We start from the raw sequence: 24,954 nt of genomic DNA, 5'->3' as shown, positions 1-24,954 counted from the left end.
AGGAAGTCTTTTCTCTAAGGGACTTATCCAAAGGCCATTGAAATCAGTAGAAATACTCCAATTGCCTGCAACATGCCTTGGATCAGGCCCCCTGAGGCCATGAAATCTATAATTTTTCGTATTCTTTGTTCTGATCCTTGTCACAAGCTGAATATTCATCAAGTAATCAGCACATTGGGCAAAGAAATAAAGCCATATACTCAAAAGGCAACTTCTTCAAATAGTCACTGATAGCAGTGAACTTCTACTTGGAAAAGTGACTTTGTAAAAATGCTACCTTCTTACTCAGATATTTCCTTTAGTGTAGTGAGAGTCATATCTGTTGCATTTATTAACAATGCTATGTTTATAGTTCTCTTTGCTCCTGTTAGCCCTGCAGAGCCATCACAGGTAGGACTGAGGATATGATCCTCCAATGCATTTCACCTGGCAAAACTTAAGTGCCGCTAGAGCCTTTCTCATTAGTAATAATTCACAAGATGGAGAGAACTTAGTTTGACATTCAGATCCCCCTCCCTGATCTTGGCAGCTCCTCCTCTCTGTGCCAAACGGATGTTTGAGAAGGAGCGAAGCTGGACCATAATATTTCAGTTTCTTGGTCATTTGAATTAACCTCAACATATCTACTGTCAGGGGTTCTCAACCTTTTTTTTTTCTGAGCCCCCCCCGCACATCATGCTATAAAAACTCCACCACCCACCTGTGCCACAACAACTGGTTTTTGCATATCCCGTAGATAAAAAGCCAGAGCTGGTGTTAGTGGGTGGCAAGCAGGGCAATTGCCTCATGCCCCACGCCTGAGTCCATGAAGCTAAGTTGCTTGGGCTTTGGCCTCAGCCCCAGGTGGTGGGACTCGGGCTTCAGCTTTCTGCTGTGGGATCCAGCAAATCTAACACTGGCCCTGCTCTCTGCTTTATTTTGGCAGACCCCCTGAAACCTGCTCGCAGCCTCCCAGGGATCCCCAGATCCCTGGCTGAGAACCACTACACTATGTATTACTTCTGCAGTTGGTGATCTAAAGAGACTAGGTCATCTATTGCAATTCCTTTGACCAATGGGAGGTTTCAAATTACGACTGTTATATCAGGCTGTAGAAAATGTCAGTGGCAGTGAGTTACAGAGGGATCTCACAAAAATGGGTGACTGGAGAAGAAAATCGCAGATGAAATTCAACATTGATAAGTGCAAAGTAATGCATATTGGAAAAAATAATCCCAACTTTACAAATACAGTGATGGATTCTAAATTAGCTATTGCCGCCCAAGAAAGAGAACTTGGAGTCACCATGGGTGGTTCTCTGAAAACTTTCTCTCAGTGCACAGCAATAGTCAAAAAGGCTGACAGTATGTTAGGAACTATTAAGGAAGGGATAGAAAATAAGCCAGAAAATACCATAATGCCACCTTGAATACTGTGTCCAGTTCTGGTTGCCATATCTCAAACAGGATATAGTGGAACTGGAAAAAGTTTAGAGTAGGGCCACAAAGATGATCAAGGGTATGGAATGGCTTCCCTATAAGGAGAGTCTAAAAAGATTAGCGCTTTTCAGCCTAGAAAAGAGATGACTAAGGGGGAATATGATAGAGGTCTATAAAATTATGGCGTGTGGAAAAAGTCAGTAGAGAAGTGTTGTTTACCCTTTACCACAATACAAGAACCAAGGGTCACCCCATTAAATTAATAGGCAGCAGGTATAATGCAAATAAAAGGAAGTACTTTTTCACACAGCAACCAGCTAAACTATGGGATTCGTTGCTTTGGGATGTTGTGATGGCCAGAAGTATAACTGGATTCAGAAAAGAACTGGATAAGTTCATGGAGGATAGGTCCATCTGTGGCTTTAAACCAAGATGGTCAGGGATAGAACACCATGCTTGGTGTGACCCTAAACCTTTTACTACCAGAAGTCAGGTGTGCAAGACAGGTGTGGATAACTCCATAATTGCTCTGTTGTGTACACTCCCCCTTCTTCTTAATGTATGTGCAACATGCCTCAAGTGCACGTGACCAGGATTCATCACCAAATTTGGTCTGCTTGGTTGGATCATTTGTTTCCCTGGCCCAGGCTGGGTACTGACGGGGAGTGTGACATGAACGCTGATCCATGCCCCTCTGTATTCCCCTTGAAGCTCTGGTACTGGCTACTGTCAGAGACAGGGTACCGGGCAAGATGGTCTGACCCAGTATGGCAGCTCGTATATTCTTATGCTCTACCAGGAACATTTTTAGTCATCTTGTGATTACGTTCTGAGTTCAGTGCTAATATGTGGATGAACAGTGAAAGTAGTAATGTAAGAGTAACTGCTAATAATCAGTCATTGAAATGTCTTTTTTCTTTTAGCTTTATCTTTTGATAGCTGTGAAGCATCAAATGCCTCAGTTAAGGTAATTTAAAAAATAACTGTAAAATTACATCTCTTCTGTTAGTAGTTTAATCTACATATTTTAAAAAGAGAATTAAATGAGGGGAGTTGATCGCTCAGGGGACAGTAATGGCTAGGTCTGGTTATCTGTAATGGGAAATTATGAGAAAAGCCCTGCTCTGGTTATTGCGAGAAAAAAACTCACAAATTTATAGAATACAATGTCAAAAAGTTACAGGTCACATTGTTTTCAGAAAAAAATCTTTATTTTGCCATAAAAATAGGTTGAAACTATTTAAAAATCAGGACAGTTACCCAGACATCATTACACTGGACATCTACAGAGCCAAATTTGTAAAACTCCTTAGAAGAATCTACCGCACTAGAGTTCTGGCCAGGGTGACAAAGACCCATGACTTTAGATATCAAGGCTGTGACAAACCGACATGGAAATCTATTATAATAGAAGTCATAGCCTAGACAAACATACAGTTTTAATAATGGAATATGGCGCCATTTGTCCTGAAGTCATCAATTCAATTCAATCTCAGAGCAGTATTAACAGGAAATCGTTACTATCTGATAGCTGTTTGGTAAGCTACTGTATGTCTCTGTGAAATTAGTTAATAGTCTCAGTTTGGACTGGTATTCACATAAAAAAAGCCGCTGCTACTCTGGTTGATATGGTTCTCAGCAACTTTAGCAGAAAGGCCAAGAAATAAATGTGAACTATCTCATTCCTACATGGTCTCTACACATCTGGGTTCAGGCACGTCGGTAGGATAGCATCGGAGGGTTTGCATTACTGTTCTGCAATACACATCTCCATCTCCGGTGCTCCCAATCTACCACCTTTCACCAGTACTAAATTCACTTTGAAATATTTAAATCCTACCAATGTGCCAAAATCTAAGATCACATCGGAGGGAAAAAGGTTGCCCATTCCCATTCAGTCATTGGCCACTGTAGTAGGTATTTTACTTTGCCCATTGTGATTATATTTTTTTCTGATTTTGACACTAGTTCACAAAAGATCAGACCAAATCATGTCACACAGACCATCAAACAGCCATCAGATACTGACAACTGTCAGTCATCACCAAGCTAGCCAGATTAACCGAGAGGTGGAAAGTTCCATATCCTATTACCAGTTCTAGGCTAGGAGTCAAAAAGTGCCCTCCAATGTTCACTTTTTACTCTTCTCTAAATAAAATGGCTCTTGAAAAGTGATCTATGATATGAATAAAGTGTGGATTGTTAATAAATGCTGGTTGTTTTTCTCCTTAAGTATCAATCTCATAATGCATGATGTATAACAGATATTAGATCAGAGAACCCTTCCTCACCTCCTTGCTCTCCGTTGATCCAAAATGATGTTGTATAGATAGAGTATAATACAGCTGAAGGTTAAGATTCTGCAAAATCCCTAACCCAGAGCCATTCCTGTTCTTATAGAATGATTGAAAGAGAATATGAATGGAATAGAACATGGTGAAAGGATAACGATCTGCTGCTATTAGATGAATGTTGAGGCATGGGAAAATTATTTATTTCCAGAAAAGGAGATGCTGATCCTATGACACTGTTCTGTTATAGTGACTTTATTTCTATTGTCCCAAGTGACTGATGTAAATGTAATTATTTTAGCTATTGGATAGTCATGCCACAGATAGGTGTACTAGTGTGCTGCACTCTTACTTGCTGTGTTCTGGCTAGCTTAGAGAATTTGCCTGTTGTACTAAAGGGGAGAAGGGAGAGGTGTCCAGGGGATTAGCTGTATGTGTCCTTCATCTCTGGAGAGATAGCTTTAAATCCTGCTTTAGATTACTAGAGGAAATGAGTTTGTTGTTCTCACCCTGCTTCCCATCTGCCCATAAAACAAAAACACCAGGCTGTCTTGCACAGTCAGAAGTCTTGGCTCAAAAGAGATGTATGGGGTTGAAATAGATATGGTCATTTTGGATCAGGATTGAGGTGCATTATGGAAAGTTGCACCACATTTACCTGGCTTAATCAAAATAGCACTATCAGTGTTAGTTCCTAGCACTACAATCTACCCATAGAATAAAAAAGACTGTGATCAGCGACTAGCTTATCCATCAGCATCCATGACCAGGTGTCAACACACAGGACCATGTGCAGGGGAGCAAAACGATTGAGCTGACTTGACCTGGTAGCTAGGCTAGGAGGAGCTCATTAGCTTGACTTCAGGAATGTAAAAGACTAAGGAGGAGTTCTCTGAGCCAAGAGAGAGTCACATGGGTTGACCAGAGCTATTACAGGGAGGATCCTGAAGCTTAGGCTGCTCAGGAAGGAGCTCGGGCTAAGATTTGCCTCAGCCCTTGCATTAGTTAAGAATAAATGCAAACGCCAGGGATGGGGTGAGTTTGGACCAAAATCTGTTGTGCTTGTGCTGTATTATGAGTGAAGTAAAAGTTTTGCCCTTTTACAGTGCCCCTGAGTCTTTCTCCATAGCAGAATATCTGATGAGTGAGCTCATTTGGAAGTCACCCTGTCTGTTGTTGAATTGTGTTACACTGCTTCATCACTGACTTGTTTGAACAGTAAATGGGAAAGTGTCTTACAGGTACATTTTTGTGGCAAACAATTGAATGAGGTACTTGTGCCCCATGTGGCTCTTCTAGAGAAAGTGTGCCAAATTCTGTTCTCCTTATTACCCAGCAATGTCATTACTCCAGTGAGGTGTGTTGGATGGGTATAACTGGGACAGAATTTGACACACCACATTGCAACAGGTTTGGATTCTACAAGGTTTCTGTTTTGTTCTAGCCAGAGAACTGAAGAGCAGTATCCAAAGTCGGACTGCTTCAGGGACTGAGAGAATGGAGTTGTTTGCTTGGAGTGACATTGTTGCACAAGCTCTGGCCCTGTATTTAATTATAAGCTCTATAGATAGACCTCTTTGTTGTCCTATCACAAGCACCTTGAAGTCGATATTACAAAAAACTCCCAACTGGCAAATTCCCAACTGGCAGGTGCGGGTTGTTTATAGGCCTTTTTCACTGCCCCACTTTGTGGTGTTTTTCTACTTAATCTCTTGCAACATCAAAAGTTAAGATGACTGACTGTGTGGGAAGGAGCTTCATTCTAATACAGCACAATTAAGGTTTAGAGCTTTATGGTAGAAATAGCTTGCTTATCTGATCCTACGCTACGCTACATTTTCACAAATAAACTTGTTTCTGACTGGCTGAAATATTGACTTTTATTAGCTTTTGTTAGTGACTAATGGTTAGCTGTCCAACAGCGTGATAGATTCTGCTTATTATTAGAAAATGTGGCTCACAACTAATCAGAGCTTCTGTTTGGTCCAGATTTTTGAAGTGTTCCCATTTACCTGTCCAGATCTAGGGTTTGCTCATACTTAAAACTGTCCTTTTATACATATGGCATTATGAGTTTTCAACTTCAGCCTGATATTCCCCACCCCCTCTTCAATGCAACAAAATACTGCAGACTGTCACTGTTTGCTCCCTTCCTCTCCTTCTCTCTCTCCCCCTTTCTCCTCCTCCCTGTGTCCTTTCTAACTAAAGAAAAATGTTTCTTTGTTCCACAGGTTATCAGGGAACCGGATGAACAGACCACATCTGAACATGATTCATCATCTCTTGAAACAGATGAACTTGTAAATTACCCTGGCAGTTCTCCTACTCAAGGAGATTTGACATTTCACCGCACAGCATCATTTGCCACCTCCCCACATTACAGATCACCTAGTCCTGTTCGGAGTCACTCTCCTCTGCAACAAAGGTATTGATCCTTTATAAAAATCTGTAATTGAGTGACATGGTGCTGTAAGTAGGAGCAGAGATGTTGAATGACCAAAAACATTCACATTCAAGCTACTTTCTAAGGGTGTTGAGTTTGTGACTCTCAGATATGTTTCTGTGGATCATTTTGACAGTACTCAGAGTGATTATTGAAAGATATAGACCTGCGAGAACAAGTATGGGAACTTAGGAACAGCAATACAGCAACAAACCAGTGGTTCTTCGAGTCTAGTATATCCTGTCTCTGACAGTGACTAAAACCAGATACTTGAGAGAAAGGTACAAGAACCGCATTATGAACAATTGGGGAAAAATACATTAATAGAAAAAGTTTCTTCCTAACCCCAGTCAATTAATGGTTATGGCTTATGTTCTGATACGTGAGATTTATGTACTGTAAAGATCTTTTAAATCATACCTAATGTTCTTATTAGCCTTAAAAATGCGCTTTTGACCTCAATAATATCTAGTAGCAATCAGTTCCACACACAACTAATCCATTGTGTGAAAAACAAACAGACAACAAATGTATTTACTTTCATCAGCTTTAAATTTGTTGCCTTTAAGTTTCACTGACTGCCCACCTTGTTCTTATATTGTGAGAAAGAGTAGCTAGGATTTATCTTCTCTGCACCATTCACTAGTCTTTATACCTCTGTCATGGCCCAAGGTATTTGACTTTTAAAACTGAACAGTCCCAATCTTTTCAATCATAGAACCATAGAATCATAGAATATTAGGGTTGGAAGCGACTTCAGGAGGTCATCTAATCCAATCCCCTGCTCAAAGCAGGACCAGCACCAACTAAATCATCCCAGTTAGGGCTTTGTCAAGCTGGCCCTTAAAAACCTCTCAGGATGGAGATTCCACCACCTCCCTAGGTAACCCATTCCAGTGCTTCACCACCCTCCTTGTGAAATAGTGTTTCCTAATATCCAGCCTAGACCTCTCCCACTGCAACTTGAGACCATTGCTTCTTGTTCTGTCATCTGCCACCACTGAGAACAGCTGAGCTCCATCCTCTTTGGAACCCCCCTTCAGGTAGTGGAAGGCTGCTATCAAATCCCTCCTCGCTCTTCTCTTCTGCAGACTAAATGACCTCAGTTCCCGCAGCTTCTCCTCATAAGTCATATGCCTCAGCCCCCTAATCATTATTGTTGCCCTCTGCTGGACTCTGTCCAATTTGTCCACATCCATTCTGTAGTGGGGGGCCCAAATCTGGACACAATACTCCAGGTGTGGCCTCACCAGTGCCAAATAGAGGGGAATAATCACTTCCCTTGATCAGCTGGCAATGCTCCTATTACTGCAGCCCAATATGCCGTTGGGCCTCTTGACAACAAGGGCACACTGTTGACTCATATCCAGCTTCTCGTCCACTGTAACCCCCAGGTTCTTTTCTGCAGAACTGCCGCTTAGCCAGTCAGTTCCCAGCCTGTAGCAGTGCATGGGATTCTTCCTTCCTAAGTGCAGGACTGTGCACTTGTCCTTGTTGAACCTCATCAGATTTCTTTTTGCTCAATCCTCCAATTTGTCTAGGTCACTCTGGACACTATCCCTACTCTCCAGCGTATCTACCTCTCCCCCCAGCTTAGTGCGAACTTGCTGAGGGTGCAATTCATCCCATCATCCAGATCATTAATAAAAATGTTGAACAAAACCGGCTCCAGGACCGACCCCTGGGACACTCTGCTTGATACCAGCTGGCAACTAGACATCGAGCCACTGATCACTATCCATTGAGCCCGACAATCTAGCCAGCTTTCTATCCACTGTGAAAGGGTCAGGCCAGATGGCTACAAGAGAGTGCAGATATATTAGCCCCAGGTTAAGTAGGTCCCTTTTCCCTGGGTAAGGTAACAGGGAAGGTTCCAGAACAATCAGGAACTTTCTGGAAACAATTAAGGCAGACAGGCTGATTAGAACACCTGCAGCCAATCAAGAAGCTGCCAGAATCAATTAAGACAGGCAGGCTAATCAGGGCACCTGGGTTTTTAAAAAAGGAGCTCACTTCAGTTTGTGGTGTGCGTGTGGGGAGCAAGAGACGCAAGAAGCTGAGAGTGAGAAGGCATACTACTGGAAGACTGAGAAGTACAAGCATTATTAGACATCAGGAGGAAGGTCCTGTGGTGAGAATAAAGAAGGTGTTGGGAGGAGGCCATGGGGAAGTAGCCCAGGGAGTTGTAGCTGTCATGCAGCTGTTACAGGAGCCACTGTAGACAGCTACAATCCACAGGGCCCTGGGCTGGAACCTGGAGTAGAGGGCAGGCCCGGGTTCCCCCCAACTCCCTACTTGATACCGGAGGAGTTGACCTGGTCTGTGGGTTCCACCAGAGGGGAAGGTCTCTGGCCTGTTCCCTGATCCACTAGGTGGATCAGCGGAGACTGCGGGGATTGTTCTTCTTCCTTTTCCCCATGCTGGCCAGTGATGAGGCTAACTGAGTGAACAGCAGATTTGAGCCACGAAAGTGGCCAAACTGAGAGCTGCTGTGAACCTCTGAGGCGAGTAAATCCGCCAATAAGCGCAGGACCCACCAACGCAGAGGAGGAACTTTGTCACACCACTTTATAATCCATTCATCCAATCCATACTTCTTTAACTTGCTCTTTCTTTAATATATCTATCTATAAATAGAGTCTGAGTCTTACTTTAACCTGATAGTCAGAAGTTGTCTGATATCATTGCTGAGTTTAGTCCGCCTATCACCCTGAAATATGTTAAGGGCTGTTGATTGCCTTGGCTGAAAGGGGAAATTTGTTGCCAAAAGTACAAGAAGAATGATTTCTTTGGTGTCCACTGGTCCTGCATTGCAGAACATGCAGGTCAGAGGTTAGAACAGTTTGTTGGCAGCCACATGTTGCATCGGAGGAGGCTGCAGCTAGTTCGGTATTATTTTGGAGAAGAAAAGGAAAAAGCTCTACACTTCAGAGAGCACATGGGAAACTTAACAGGACAGAAAAAATGGTCTTTTTTCTGAGACAAATTGTCAAGAACATATCTTCTTGTTTGTTTATTTGTATTGAACCAGAACCTTGTTGTGTTAGGTGCTGTACAAACACAGAACAAAAAGACAGTCCCTGCCCCAAGATCTTAAAATCTAAGGAACAGTTGTGTCTCTGGTTGGGTCTTTCCGAATAATTGATAATGCCACCTTCCTCCCACCCCCCCACAGCCCTCCGTACACAGAATATTTTGGATATCAATCAAAATAACTTTTAAATCATTTTCCCATTAGGCATCAATCCAGCAAAGCACTTAAGCATGTAGCTAACTTTCAGCATGTGTGTAGTCTCAGTTTTGCTACAATAAAGTCACTGGGAATACTCATACGCTTTTCGTTAAGCACATGCTACAGTGCTTTGCTGGATCAGGGTCTTTGTCAGGAATGGCTCGTTGCTGAGTATTCCTTGTCTAGTTTTCACTGATTCTCTATCTGCTAGGTTCTATGTAGTATATAGGCTGAAGAGTCTAGAAAGATAATGTTCCATTTACTTTCTGTTTATAGGTCTGTGTAACGGATGGGAAAATAGGTGCTTCTGTGTGAAAAAAGAGGTGCTGACTAGCCTCAGACTTAGGATGGTTTAAGTTGGCTAAATTCCCCTCTATTGCATGCCATGTGAAAATAAAGCACTGGTGACTCTTTACCTTCAGGAGATCATCAACAACAGAAAAACACAGGGTTGTAAGAGGGTTCCTCTAATATGTTTGTCTGTGTAGATGGGACAAATTGTATTGCAAAGGATTGTGCTGAGGTGCTCAAACAATTTTAACTATACTATAAATGGACGATTAGGGCTAAACTTTCATATTCAGATGCCTAAAGTTCAAAAAGTTAAGTATCCAATCCCTTTAGTTATACAACCCAACAGGTACGAAAATAGCTGTGGTGTTTTTGATGAATAAAGCATCCTTTTACATGCTATTTCTTTAATAAAGAGCTTTCCTTCCTTCGTGCTGCTCTAATGGTTTTCTGGCATGACCAGTTCTCTGCTCAAGCCCCTATCCTACCCTCTCTTTCTGGGCAGACAACTGCCTAAATATCTGACTAAAATCATTGATACCTTCAGGGCAGCCTGGTTGGGTGAGAACTTAGAAAAATGACAGCCCCTTATTTCACAGTGTAGTAGCGGAATTGTTTTGTGGAAGAGGCCGTCTTCACCAACTCAGCAAAGTCCAAATCTCCAAATCTCGCATGAAACTCTTGATTATGGCCACAAGGGTAAGATGAACTTGTGGGCCAAATTTTCAAAGTGGCTTCTTTTTGTGCACACAGTTGCCTGCACATGTGATTTTTGTGTGTGCATGATCTCTTGGATGTGTCAAGTGATATCATTTATATGTTCAAACCCAATGTAAGTGTATTTTATGCCCATTTTGCACATGCAGACAGAGCTTCCATTAGAAAATCACTTGCAGATGCCAATGTGCAAAAAAAAAAATTGTGTGTGTAGAGGCCATGTTTTGAAAACTTGTCCCATTATACGCAGCAGCGTGAATGTTATTGGTACATGCATGGTTTGTGTCTGAGATTGGTTATCTCTGTGAGCAAACAAACGAATTAGGCAGCTTTTTCAGAATAGGATTTTGAAAAGTTTAACTCATTAAATCTAAGGGTGTTTTTTGTTGTTGTTGGAAAGTTGTGATTTTCTGGCAACTTATGAAATGGCAGCTTGGGGAGATAGTTTTGTGGTGCTATATACTGCAGGGCTAAACTGAGACAATGGTATCAGAGTAACATTGGCGATCATGTGGACTGCACTTAAAGAACTGGATTCTTTCTGTTCATTATCATTATGTGCAGCCCTGCAGACGCTATGTTGGCTCTGCACTTTGTGGATCAGCGCTGTAAAATACTGTTTTCTTCTACTGGAGTTGCAAAGCACAGTTACTCTCTGAATTGCTGCACATAATGGAAGTATGGTGCTGAGAGCTGCACTTTGCTGACGGATACGTGTTGTTCCTTGGCGGTTGATGTTTATTGGCTATAAGAAGAATCATTGTGGTGCTTTTCATGTTCATTTACTTTAATGTGAGGTTTTGGACAAAAGAAAAATTCATCTTTATCCTGGACTTTATCTCCCAAGGAATAAAGGAGCAGTCTGGCCTTTGCTTATAATAGTCAAAGCAGGTGTAGCTGCGCTACTTCTCAGTAATGTTAAAGCACATTGATTAATCCTCACACCTCTTCTGTGAGTTAGGAAAACAGCATTAGGCCATGTTACCAAGTGGGTACCTGAGGCATACAGTGGTTAAGTATCTTCACCTGAAAGTAACGGAGTGGCAGAGCAGGCCAGAACCCAGAGGTTTGGCCTTCTGTTCTAACCTTTTGACATTGCCTGCAAATTTTACTTTGCTTAGTCATTTCCTACTTGTTATCAATGCACTGGTCCTGCCCAAGAGAGTACAAATCCTGCACTGCAGACCGTACTAGGCATGACTTAAACTGAATGTCGAAATTGCCTGGAGGCTTCAGTGATAATGTTAATTTATGCATTTAGTTACGTGGCAGAACCATCTATAATGCAGCCTTTTAAAGATGTTATAGTTGATTGACGGCACTTTGTTCAGGAAAGTGAATGCTGCCAGCAGGGGAGAGGAAGACTTCTTTGGATTATTTTGCTGTATGCAGTGCAGGGGAGGAGGGATGGTCCAAGAGAGCAGAAGACAGCATCAAAGGGGAGAGAAAAAGAATGGTGGGGAAAAGGAAGATATTTGAAGAGACAGGGGGAAAGGTTAGGAAAAATGGGGAGAGCGTGAGGGAAAGAATGAGGTGGGAAACCTGGGGTGGGGGAGAGAGGAGAAAATGCCAGCAAAAGGAAAGTGGAACATAATTAAAGGGAAGGAGTGGGAATGAGCAGTAAGTATCACCAAATGTGAGCAGGGAGAGAGGGTGAGTGAGCGAGAGATGAATGGAGATAATAAAAAGCTGAAGGAAATGGCAGAAAAAAAGAAAAATAGCTTGAAGGGGTAAGTGGGTGGTCTGTGAGAAACCAGCTGCCGGTAAAACGATTGCACGTTTGAAAATAATAAGTGTGAGGGAGACAAAAATGAAAATGAGAGAGGAAAATGTTCATAAAGATACAGAAGGGCAAAGATGGGGTGAAAGATCAGAAACGGGAAAGAATGAGAAGAAGGAAGAAAATACCTATTGGGCTTTGATCAGCAGGGCATGTAAATATGTGTCTAACTTTAAATATGTGAGTTGAAGTCAATAGAACTACTCACATGCCTTACTGAACTGTGGCCTTGGCCACTAATATCCGTTAAGATACGTTATTAGAATATGTCAGTTTCTCCTCTCTTCTTCATTTGTACAGTATTAACACATCTACTTAAGAAAAACACAGCCAAAAGATTGCTGAGTCCCATCTTAAGTGGATCCTTTAAATCGTGGGTCATATTCTCAATGACATGACATATTTTGTGTTTCAAGAGGGCCAAACACCCTCTTTATGAATTATGAATAAGGTACTTGGCGGAAAAAATAAAATGTCTTTATGACAGAGGAGAATTTGGGATGTGACTGTTTTGATACATTTTTGCAGGTTATATTCCAATCCTCATTTCAGTTGGGAAAAGATCCACAAGAGAGTGCAGAATCTCCTAACCTCAAACCAGGCAAAGCAGAGACTTTCCTTTGTGAGTATTAATATTACAACTTGAGAGCAGCTGGTGCTGATGTGACAGTGTCACCTAATTATCTGCACTTCCTAGGTTATAGGTTTCTCTGTCCACTCAACCTCCCACTGCCCCCATTGACTTATAAATGTTACAGCCGGGTTTTCAGCATCCAGAGTATTCACCCAAAGATGGTCTGGACTAAATATTGTCTCATTGGTATTCACCCAGAGGTGAAAGTAAGACTGTCCGGTTCGGTCCGGTGTACCGGCAAGAGCTAGTACACCGTGCCGGACCGGACCAGCTTCCCCAGGCTGGTGCTTTAAAGGGCCTGGGGCTCCCCGCAGCGGCCGGAGCCCCAGGCTCTTTAAAGTGCCCAGAGCCCCGGGGCTCCCAGCCACCTCTGCAGCTGGTAGCTCTGGGGGTGATTTAAAGGCCCCGGGGCTCCCAGCTGCAGCCGGAGCCTGCGGCCTTTAAATCTTGATTTAAAGGGCCCGGCCCGCCTCTTCCAGTTGAGGCCACGCCTCTTCTGGTCGAGGCCACGCGCCCTGCTCAGGACTCCGGAGTACCGATAAGTCCTTTAAGTTACTTTCACCCCTGTCTTCAGCACCACTTCTGTACACTACACAAATGCAGCAGTGGTGTCCATGGCTGTAACAGAGAAGGGATTGAGAATGTAAGGATGAGTTAGGATAAAAAGAGGTGTAATAATGTTGGAACCCACACTCCGTAATGCATGGAGAGATGAATTAACAAAAGGAAATGGTTTCAGTACAATTGCTGAAGCACAAAGGCTTTTTTGATACCTCTTCTGCAGCGAGTCCATATGAATAGCACTCTGAACTATCTTGAGGTGTGAGCCACTGTACTTGTGTTCATGTATGAGCCTAACCTGCACAGTGGCCAGCTGGATGCCATTATTGACAGGTATCTCTTTGCTAATATGGGGATCCAACGTTCCTGGATCTAGCCTAGTATCCCATGGCAATTTTAAATAAATAAATTGGCACTTCACAGCCCTGCTTTACCGTGGCTGCCTTGCGCAAATACCTACCCGTTCAGAGGTACTCAAAGCATTCCACACTGTTTGGCCTATTTCTAATGTAACAAATGCACATAATACATTTCATTGATGCTAAAAGAGAAAGGATGTATATCTGAGCCATGATGCCCTCTCCCCAGGCCAACTATATGATCCTTACTGATAGCAGTATCCCCACTGAAGTTACACAAGGGGTGAAATTGGTTGTCTCAGTCTCCCTTTACCCACCTGTAAAATGGGATTAATAATAAATACCAAACTCATAACAGGATGATAGAAGTCAACAGGAGAACTTGCATGAATAAGGGTTGCAGGATCAAGCTTTTCATTTCACTGGGATATTTAAGAACTCTGGATCTTAAAATTCAAACAGTTGCTGTCACACCCTGATGTCACAAAGGGTGCATCGGCCCTACATGCTTCTTTTGGCGGCCTGTAGCATACATCCCATGTACACTACAGCATAGTTATAAGTAGCAGTGTAAACAGTGAGGCATGGCTTAGGTGAGTAGAGGAAAGGTGCACCTGAAGGATGTGGGTGTGCATGTGAGTTACATACTCTACATGGCTCTCTTCATGTCCAAGCTGTGCCTCTCCTTCTACACTTGCTGTTTTTAGCAGAGTAGCGTCCTGCTGCTGCCCCACTGCCTTGCCTCTGCCAGAGCCTTTCACTGACACATGGAGCTACACATCAGAGTGTGGACGTGGTGTTCTTTTCACTGTGGAGTATAGCTACATGTACACCACATGCCGCGCAAAACGGTGTGTAGTGTAGACATAGCTATAGTGCCATCCGGTGTAACTGACCTTGACTCCACTTAGAAAAATGTTTATCATGAAGTCAAACAGAGCCAACATTTATACTCTCTAGTGAGCAAATCCACTTCCCAGGGCCACATTAATCCCTGCTATAACTCCATATACTTTAGTTTAGTTACACCAGAGATGACTTTGAGCCGAACGTTTAAGTGACTTGCCACACAATAAATCAATGACAGAGCTTGGAGTAGAACGCAATAGAGCTTCCCTTTCAGTCCACTGAGCCACACTGCCTCTTTGGAACCCTACATTCAAAGTACTCATGTACCTACAGCTCTTTTCTGCTCATAAAACTTTTGTAGTCATTTTGTCTCTGCTCTTCCCATTATTTTCAGTTTATACCTTGTATCAATCAGGAACTGTTCTTGTTGCATAATTTCAAAAACTTCCATATGGAGACATATTTCCAGTGAGTTTACTGAAGCTGGTGTTACTTGCTACTATCTCACTGACATGATTCCAGCCAATAACGCTGGGAAGTATAGAGGACAATCTCCTAGATTTATTGCCCTGAACTTATAGTAATAAGTAGTTTTAACTCCCCTGGAAACAGCTGATAGGTTTGCTTTTGGCTAGGTACATTAGCAGTGCTTATGAAGATGAACAATGAAATTAATCGGACAGGTTTTTTCAGGGAGCCACTGATCCTGAAATTGATGATGTCCTTGAAAGAAGGTCCATCTCTTTGAGGAGTTCCCCTCAGGATGACTCATTGGAGCAAAGATATTACTAAGTAGTTGTCATCAGAAAGGTAAGCTGCTTAAATGCTTCTCTTCACCTTTAGATTTTTTGGAATTATTTCGGATCCAGGAAATTTATAAATTTCTAGTATTTCTGCAGTAGAATCTGTTGTAAAAGTATTGTGACAGGGTCGGGCCAGATGGCTACAGGAGAGTAATAGAAGGCAGATATATTAGCCCCAGGCTAAGTAGGTCCCTTTTCCCTGGATAAGGTAACAGGGAAGGTTCCAGAACAATCAGGAACCTTCTGGAGACAATTAAGACAGGCTGATTAGAACACCTGCAGCCAATCAAGAAGCTGCTAGAATCAATTAAGGCAGGCTAATCAGGGCACCTGGGTTTTAAAAAGGAGCTCACTTCAGTTTGTGGTGCACGTGTGAGGAGCTGGGAGCAAGAGGCACTAGGAGCTGAGAGGGAGAACGCGGACTGTTGGAGGACTGAGGTGTACAAGCATTATCAGAGACCAGGAGGAAGGTCCTATGGTGAGGATAAAGAAGGTGTTGGGAGGAGGCCATGGGGAAGTAGCCCAGGGAGCTGTAGCTGTCGCACAGCTGTTCCAGGAGGCACTCTAGACAGCTGCATTCCACAGGGCCCTGGCCTGGAACCTGGAGTAGAGGGCGGGCCCGGGTTCCCCACAAATCCTCCCAACTCCTTCACAGGAGGAGTCGACCTGGACTGTGGGTTCAGAAAAACAGCCAAGCTGAGGGCTGCTGTGAAGCTCCACGGCGAGCGAATCTGCCAATAAGTGCAAGACCCACCAAGGTAGAGGAGGAACTTTGTCACAGTATGCTAAACAGCCCTATTTCCTGACTATACAACTGTAATTTACTTGTAATTGCCAAAGCAAGCTGTATTTTTTGTGTTCTTAAACTACCCAGTCACTTTAAGAATCATTATACCCAAAACAGTGACTCTAAAAGTGGCATTTTGGGTTTCCTTGTTTGTCGTCTCTCTAGGATACCATATCAAATTTCATTAGTTTACATGAAAAACATTTCTCTCTCTCTCTGTCTTTTCCCAGCTGCCAACGCTGCAAACATCATAATGGGATCTGAAAGTCATGATAGGTTCTTTCTGGTTAGTCCATCAGCACTGGCAGCAAAGATTCTATAGCTGGAACTTTGTTTAACAGTTCTCGTTAGGTTTTTCAAATGGGTCTAGGCAAGTTAAGGTGCCCAACTTCCACTGAATTTCAGTGGGATTTGGGTGCCTAATTCTTTTAGGCTCTTTTGCGAATCTCAGACACTGTTATAAGAGAGAACAGAATCCAGCTCAGTCTCCCCTAGATGTGTTACCTCTATATTATTAGCAGGAGTAAAAAACTGGTCAATTATTAAAATTAGGAAAAATTACTGAGGTCTCTAGTGTATGGTGTCATGGCTCAAGATACATACAGGGAGCAGATTTGATGAATAAGAAGGTGGCAATTTTACACAGCCCCTTTTCTGACCATAACCACACTTTAATTTGTTTCTATTTGTCAAACATTTTTCTTCACTGGAGACATTATTTTAGATCCAATGACTCAGTGTTAAACAGCAGTATGTGGTTTCATTTCTCAGCCAGCAAATGAAGGGCCAAATTCTATCATCCTTACATTGAGTGAATGCTCCATGGTAGCATTCTCTGAGATGCTCCCAGCTCCACGCAAAGGGCCAGTTAGACAGGCAGAACTGCAGAGTCTCAATGCGTGGATGAGACAATGGTGTAGGGAGGAGGGGTTTAGATTTATTAGGAACTCAGGAAACTTTTGGGAAAGGGGGAGCCTATACAGGAAAGACGGGCTACAACTAAACCAAAATGGAACTAGATTGCTGGCACTTAACTTTAAAAAGGTCATAGAGCAGTTTTTAAACTAAGGGCTGGGGGAAAGCTAACAGGTGTGGAGGAGCACGTGGTTCGGACATCCCTTAGTGGAGTATCTATTAATAAAGAATCTCTATGTCCTAATGAAGATGAGAGGATGCAAAATGATAAAATACAGGCAGGATCTGATCAGAAACAATCAAATAAAAAAGAGTCCCATTCAATTACATCGTGTGATGGCAGACAGCTAAAAGGAGACAAATTTTTAAAGTGCTTATATACCAGTGCTAGAAGTTTAAATAATAAAATGGGTGAACTAGAGTGGTTTGTATTAAATGAGGATATTGATATAATGAGCATCACAGAAACTTGGTGGAATGAGGATAATCAATGGGATACATTAATACCAGGGTACAAAACAAATCGGAAGGACACAACAGGTCGTGCTGTTGGGGGAGTGGCATTATATGTGAAAGAAAGCATAGAATCAAATGAAGTAAAAATCGTAAATGAATCAAACTGTACCATAGAATCTCTATGGATAGAAATTCCATGCTCTACTAATAAGAATATAGCAGTAGGGATATATTACTGACCACCTGACGAGGATGGTGATAGTGATTGTGAAATGCTCAGGGAGATTAGAGAGGCTATTAAAATAAAAAGCTCAATAATAATAATCGGGGATTTCAGTTATCCCCATATTGACTGGGTACATGTCACCTCAGGATGGGATGCAGAGATAAAGTTTCTTGACACCTTAAATGACTGCTTCTTGGAGCAGCTGGTCCTGGAACCCACCAGAGGAGAGGCAATTATTGATTTAGTCCTAAGTGGAACACAGGATCTGGTCCAAGAGGTGGACCTCTTGGTACTAGTGACCATAATATAATTAAATTTAATATCCCTGTGGCAGGAAAAACACCAAAGCAGCCCAAGACTGCAGCGCTTAATTTCAGAAAGGGGAACTACACAAAAATGAGGAGGTTAGTTAAACAGAAATTAAAGGTTTCAGAGTAGCAGCCATGTTAGTCTGTATTCGCAAAAAGAAAAGGAGTACTTGTGGCACCTTAGAGACTAACAAATTTATTTGAGCATAAGCTTTCATGTTCTCTATGTGTATAAATCTCCCCACTGTATTTTCCACTGAACGCATCCGATGAAGTGAGCTGTAGCTCACGAAAGCTTATGCTCAGATAAATTTGTTAGTCTCTAAGGTGCCACAAGTACTCCTTTTCTTTTTAGATATTAAAGGGTACAGTGCCAAAAGTGAAATCTCTGCAAGCTGCATGGAAACTTTTTAAAGACACTGTAATAGAGGCTCAACTTAAATGTACACCCCAAATTAAAAAACATAGTAAGAGAACCTGAAAAGAGCCACCATGGCTAAACAACAAAGTAAAAGAAGCAGTGAGAGGCAAAAAGGCATGCTTTAAAAAGTGGAAGTTAAATCCTAGTGAGGAAAATGGAAAGGAGCATAAACACTGGCAAATGAAATGTAAAAATACAATTAGGAAGGCCAAAAAAGAATTTGAGGAACAGTTAGCCAAAGACTCAAAAAGTAATAGCAATTTTTTTTTAAAGTACATCAGAAGCAGGAAGCCTGCCAAACAACCAGTGGGGCCACTGGACAATTGAGGTGCTAAAGGAGCACTCAAGGACAATAAGGCTGTTGCGGAGAAACTAAATGAATTCTTTGCATCGCTCTTCACGGCTGAGGATGTGAGGGAGATTCCCAAACCTGAGCCATTCTTTTTAGGTGACTGTCCCAAACTGAGGTATAATTAGAGGAGGTTTTGAACAAATTGATAAATTAAACAGCAATAAATCACCAGGACCAGATGGTATTCACCCAAGAATTCTGAAGGAACTCAAATGGGAAATTGTAGAACTACTATCTGTAGTCTGTAACCTGTCATTTAAATCAGCTTCTGTACCAAATGACTGGAGGATAGCTGATGTGACGCCAATTTCTTAAAAGGGCTCCAGAGGTGATCCTGGCAATTACAGGCCTGTAAGCCTGACTTCAGTACCGGGCAAACTGGGGGTTGAAACTGTAATAAAGAACAATATTGTCAGACATAGATGAACATAATTTGTTGAGGAAGAGTCAACATGGTTTTAGTAAGGGGAAGTCATGCCTCGCCAATCTGCTAGAATTCTTTGAGGGGGTCAACAAGCATGTGGACCAAGGAGATCCCTTGGATATACTGTCCTTAGATTTTCAGAAAGCCTTTGAAAAGGTCCCTCACCAAAGGCTCTTACGCAAAGTAAACTGCCATGGGATAAGAGGGAATGTGCTCTCATGGATTGGTAATGGTTAAAAGATAGGAAACAAAGGGTACGTATAAATGATCAGTTTTCAGAATGGAGAGAAGTAAATAGTGATGTCCCCCAGGGGTCTGTTCTGGGACCAGAGCTATTCAACATATTCATAAATGATCTGGAAAAAGGGGTAAACAGTGAGGTGGCAAAATTAAGACCCAGGCAGACAGTGAAGAGCTACAAAAGGATCTCTCAAAACTGGGTGACTGGGCAACAAAATGGCAGATGAAATTTAATGCTGATAAATGCAAAGTAATGCACACTGGAAAGCATAATCCCTACTATACATATAAAATGATGGGGTCTAAATTAGCTGTTAACACTCAAGAAAGAGATCTTGGAGTCATTGTGGACAGTTCTCTGAAAACATCCACTCAGTGTGCAGCGGCAGTCAAGAAAGCGTACAGAATGCTGGGAATAATTAAGAAGGGGATAGAAAATAGGACAGAAAATATCATGTTGCCTTTATATAAATCCATCGTACACCCACACCTTGAATACTGTGTGCAGATGTGGTCGCCCCATCTAAAAAAAGATATATTGGAATTGGAAAAGGTTCAGAAAAGGGCGACAAAAATTATTAGGGATATGGAACGGCTTCCGTATGAGGAGAGATTTATAAGACTGGGACTTTTCAGCTTGGAAAAGAGACGGTTAAGGGGAGATATGATTGAGGTCTATAAAATGATGACTGGTATAGAGAAAGTAGATAAGGAAATGTTGTTTACTGCTTCTCATAACACAAGAACTAGGGGTCACCAAATGAAATGAATAGGCAGCAGGTTTAAAACAAAGGAAAGGAAGTATTTCTTCACACAACACACAGTCAACCTGTGGAACTCCTTGCCAGATGATGTTGTGAAGGCCAAGACCATAACAGGGTTCAAAAAAGAAGTAGATAAATTCATGGAGGATAGATCCATCAATGGCTATTAGCCAGGATGGGCAGGAATACTGTGCCTAGCCTCTCTTTGCCGGAAGCTGGGAATGGGTGCCAGGGGATGGATCACTTGATGATTATCTGTTCTGTTCATTCCCTCTGGGCACCTGTCACTGGCCACTGTCAGAAGACAGAATACTGGGCTAGCTGGACCTTTGGTCTGACCCACTAGGGCCATTCTTATGTTCTTATCCCATTTAAGTCCAGGGGAACATTGCCCAATTAAGGACTTCAGAATTTGGCCCAAAGTGATTTAGTTCATTTGGATTTTAAAGGACAAATCCTGTGAGTAAACACACCTATCAGCAGATCCCTAAAGAGTATGTTAAATATTTTGTTTTCCATCACATGCTTTTCTTTCTTTCTTTTTTTTTCCTTTTAACCTAAATGTCACTCATTTTGATGGGATATTAACATTTTTTATGAATGGAAAACTGGGCAAAATTCTGCTCTCAGTTACTCATGCACAAGTTCAACCCTGTTAACTTCAGTTGAGAGGCACACATATAATTGAAGGCTTACCTTCAAGGGGGAAAAGCTTGGAGCAGCTACTGCAGAAAAGCTATTGCAGGAAGTATTCATTTATAGTAGCCCTCAGGGAGTGCCTTTCTCCACTTTCCTCTGCAGCTGAGGATGCAATACAATGAAACGGATAGTTCCAACCTTTGGGTAATGGAGTTGATCCAATAAAAGATATTACCTCACCCTCCTTGTTTTACTTTACTAGGTTTTGGATAATCAGGGTTTTATTGTAATTAAAATGGGAATTTGATTGGGACACCAGGATTAACAACAATCATATTCTTGCAAAAGGAGCCAGAGTATCTTTGATGACCACCCTGCAGTCAGGACTCATCTTTCATGTTTCATCTGAAAGGTCTCCTCTCCCATAGCACAGTGTCCCCAACACTATACAAGGACATATGTTCAGTAATACCTAAGGCCTTTTCTTATATAGGCACCTATTACTCCCACCCCTGTCTTGATTTTTCACACTTGCTATCTGGTCACCCTAGTAATGCCTCAAAAATTACTTATAATGCCACTTTTCACCGGCACTGATGCCTGCTGCAATAAGGGCATTGCTGGGGGTTTCCCATCCAAATATAGAGAAGGTCTCACTCTTAGCTTATGACATCTGACAAGATCACCTCCTGACGTGGTGGAATTGCAGACAGCAGCCCCTCTAGTTCTTTCTCCTTTGCTATACATGGCATCCGTGTGAGCAGCCACCAGTGCTGGCAAGACTAGGGTGACCATAAAGGATGGCAAGAAAGGTGGAAATTCCCAACTTGCTTAATTTGCACCGATTCAGCCTATGTGATTATTTGTAGAGGAACATAGGTTCTAGTCGTGCAGCTGCTCCTCAGCCTAGCACTACATTCTCTTCAAGGTGTGCAGTGACTTTAAGAAACGTTATGTAGATCCTGTTCTCTACGGCTGCTGTCCCAATTGATGACACTCTTGAACCGGATGCTGCTTATGACTGTCTCTGAAATGCCAAGTATAATTTAAAATGTAATTTTCACAGATGGCAATAGCTGGTTTTCTTATTGCCTGAACTAAGCGGGTAAAGGCTGAGTGGGCATGGAGACTGAACAGCTTTCTCACAATCTGCAAGTGTTCCCTCTAGGTCAGATGTGAGTCACATGGGGGAGCTTTGTGGTGACACTTGCGTTGCCACTGCTTATGCTCTACCTGGTTTATGGACTAATGAACTACCGCAGTCTCCACCCTAACCAAGTTCTCCTATAGCTTGTTTGAACCCGTCTCATTTTTTAACAGGAGTCCATCTCCAAGGCTGTACGTGGCTAGAGGTGCTTCTCTCAGTGAGAAGTTTCACAGAACGCTGATGGTGCTTCTGCTTGAGAAATGCAAAGTTGCACTAAAGGCTTATTTTGGCTGGTAGAATTACACACCCTGACTTAAAATCGAAGGGCTGAAGGAGCTCGTAGGCGCTTGAAATATTGACTCATTGCAGTAGGCCTCCTGAATGTCCGGTTTAACGCAGCAAATCTTCTGTAAGCTGTCTTTATGCTTACATGTATACTGGTTATATAGTCAGTACTTAGATGGTAAATTTCATGTACTTAACGGCATAGTAATTAAATTTTACAACAGAAAATCCTTGTGACAGGTCTGGTGGTAATTACTAGAGGCCAGATGGATCATTTCCATGGAAGATTCGTGGGAGCCAGAGAGACTGGGAAGTTTCCCCAAGTCATTTTGGGGGAGATAGGATGGGCAGAGTGTGTGCAGAGGGTTCAGCCCCAGAATTCCTAACAGGAAGCCAGGATCATCTATTCATAGACCCTGTGCCCCCCACACTGACTCCAGGGTCCTGGGTGCCCTAGCGAGCTCCTTGGCAGTACATCTGTAATGGAAGCTCTTTAACAGGGTTTCCCTCCCAGGCCACTCCCTCTTGAACGTCCCTTCCAGGGATTTTGAGGTCAATGGCACAAAGGCAAGCTACAGAAAAAGTAATAAAGTCTTAGGTTCTCTTATCTTTTCAGTTGACTCTGTGCAGTTTTGAAGGGGATAATGTGCATAGTAGAGAATGGGCACTGTGCCACAGAGTGACTGAATCCCTTTCTTAGGAAGCAAGGTAAGATCTGCACAAAAGGATAATAATCCTGGTCCAAAGCCTGCAGACCTGACTCAGGCAAAAGTCACATTAGACTGGGTGGGAGTTTCACCCAAGTTAGGAGTGCAGAATTATGCTCTCTCTGTTTATCCTTTAGGTATGGGAAACATTGTTCACTGGAGGTTAATTAGTAAGTACATTAAGAGGACTTAATTTTGTGTCCTGTAACTTAAAATAGTTTTTCAAAATTATATTTCTCCGAGATTAATTTTACAATAACCTAAAAAACTACTTGCCTGGAAAACAGACTTCAGAAATGATTTTTTAAACAAAAATTCTTGGAGCTATTTTGTAATATACACTCTAACTCCTTTAGCAGGGACAACTCAGAGCCTGCTGTACTCCAATTTGGAGAGTTGAGACCGACATCTCCATCTCAGAGTTGATCAGGGGTTCATTTTCTGTGTGGTGTTATGTCTAATCTCTTTCTTAACATGAGACTCTGTGTTGTGCTGGATAAGCACAACTGATTAAATGATTGCAGTGTGTGGCTCAGATATCATTTTCATAAGAGTGTGAAAGAGTTGTTGGCTGAATTTTCTGCAAGTATCACGTTTGGAATTACTTTACCACTGGGACTGTTCCAGCATTAGAACTGACTATCTAGAATGAGTTACTTTTGTCAGAAGTCAGTTCTCTTCTCAATATATGCACATCATTCTCATTGGTGCACTTATATAGAGAGAAAAAAGACCCTTTGAACACTGAATTACTGTATGACATACATTTTTTCAGACAACCAGTTAAAATGAACCTGTGTTAAATGTGTATCCTTTCTTGAAACATTTCTTTTAATAAAATATTTCGAATAATTTCTTTATATAAAATAATTTTATTTAAAATGAGTTTGTAATAAAATTATGACGATAGCATCTAGGATCTTTTCTGCATGTTTAACTGTAGGCTTGTCTGGTGAAGCACCATTTATGGTGTTATGCTAAATTATTATTCATAATAATAGCAGAGAATTATAGTGAGAGGTTTACCAAGAACAAAAAACCCACAGAGGATACAGAGAAATAAGAAAAAGTCATAGATGTAAACATTGGAAAGGAATTAGAAGAGATCTTTGGAGGGAAACTAGAGGTTCTGCTATAGCCCCACTAAAATGCATTGGAGAGAGTCAGAATAAAAACAGTGGCATCATCCCTTCCAATGCCTTGATCCTATCCAGATCTATGCACATGGTTAGCTTTATGCGGTGAATGGGACTGCTCAGAGTGAGTAAAGCTAAGCACATGCTCTATCTTTGCAAGATGAGAGCCTAACTAAAGACTGGTTTCAGAGTAGCAGCCGTGTTAGTCTGTATCCGCAAAAAGAAAAGGAGTACTTGTGGCACCGTAGAGACTAACAAATTTATTTGAGCATAAGCTTTCGTGAGCTACAGCTCACTTCATCGGATGCTCAAATAAATTTGTTGGTCTCTAAGGTGCCACAAGTACTCCTTTTCTTTTAACTAAAGATTGTGAGTCCAACTGTCCTCATAGAGTCATAGACTTTAAAGGACCATCATGATAATCTAGTCTGACCTCCAGCTAACCCTTAAATGAACCATTCTAACTCATGTAGCTGGTAGGTTGTTGGCATCCTTTCGTCTGCGAGAGATGGTGGGAATTGCAACCTATGATGTATACGGTTTGCATGTCTCATGTGACTGAATAGTCCAATCCGAGATTTGCATGATCTTTGGCAGTTATTGCAAATGTATGTATCTTGGTTGGGAGCTCCTTGCTTCCTACGGGCTCTTTTCTCTTCAAGCTGTAGGAGCCAGCTCCTGTCTTGCACTTTGATAGCCTGATGGAGATGATGGTGCCGCTTGTTACGATCACTTGCCAAGATTTCCCATTGGTCAGGATCAATCCCAA

The 24,954-nt window shown here is 42.1% G+C and overlaps 1 protein-coding gene and 1 long non-coding RNA gene across 9 annotated transcripts in view; both read left to right on the top strand.

The window, feature by feature from the left end:
- The window catches only part of SPATA6L (spermatogenesis associated 6 like), a 202,599-nt gene that overhangs the window by 18,266 nt on the left and 159,379 nt on the right, over positions 1-24,954 (top strand). For 6 of the 8 annotated variants that reach the window (XM_075128763.1, XM_075128765.1, XM_048850515.2 and 3 more), the window contains exons 9-12: positions 2,342-2,385; positions 5,941-6,134; positions 12,701-12,794; positions 15,269-15,385. In XM_075128763.1, the coding sequence (XP_074984864.1) occupies positions 2,342-2,385; positions 5,941-6,134; positions 12,701-12,794; positions 15,269-15,367 (431 nt within the window). In that variant the 3' untranslated portion in view covers positions 15,368-15,385. Of the gene's footprint in view, positions 1-2,341; positions 2,386-5,940; positions 6,135-12,700; positions 12,795-15,268; positions 15,386-22,230; positions 23,849-24,954 lie in introns of those variants that run through there. The other 2 variants (XM_048850518.2, XM_075128766.1) reach the window with 2 other exon arrangements.
- Positions 1-24,954, top strand: part of LOC142072208 (uncharacterized) — a 630,664-nt gene that overhangs the window by 527,477 nt on the left and 78,233 nt on the right. The gene's annotated exons all lie outside the window — the stretch shown is intronic.

This window comes from Caretta caretta, chromosome 5 (assembly GCF_965140235.1).
Source record: "Caretta caretta isolate rCarCar2 chromosome 5, rCarCar1.hap1, whole genome shotgun sequence".
Classification (NCBI taxonomy): Eukaryota; Metazoa; Chordata; order Testudines; family Cheloniidae; genus Caretta; species Caretta caretta.
The sequence above is the reverse complement of the archived record's forward strand: the minus strand, read 5'-3'. Positions and strand labels throughout refer to the sequence as shown.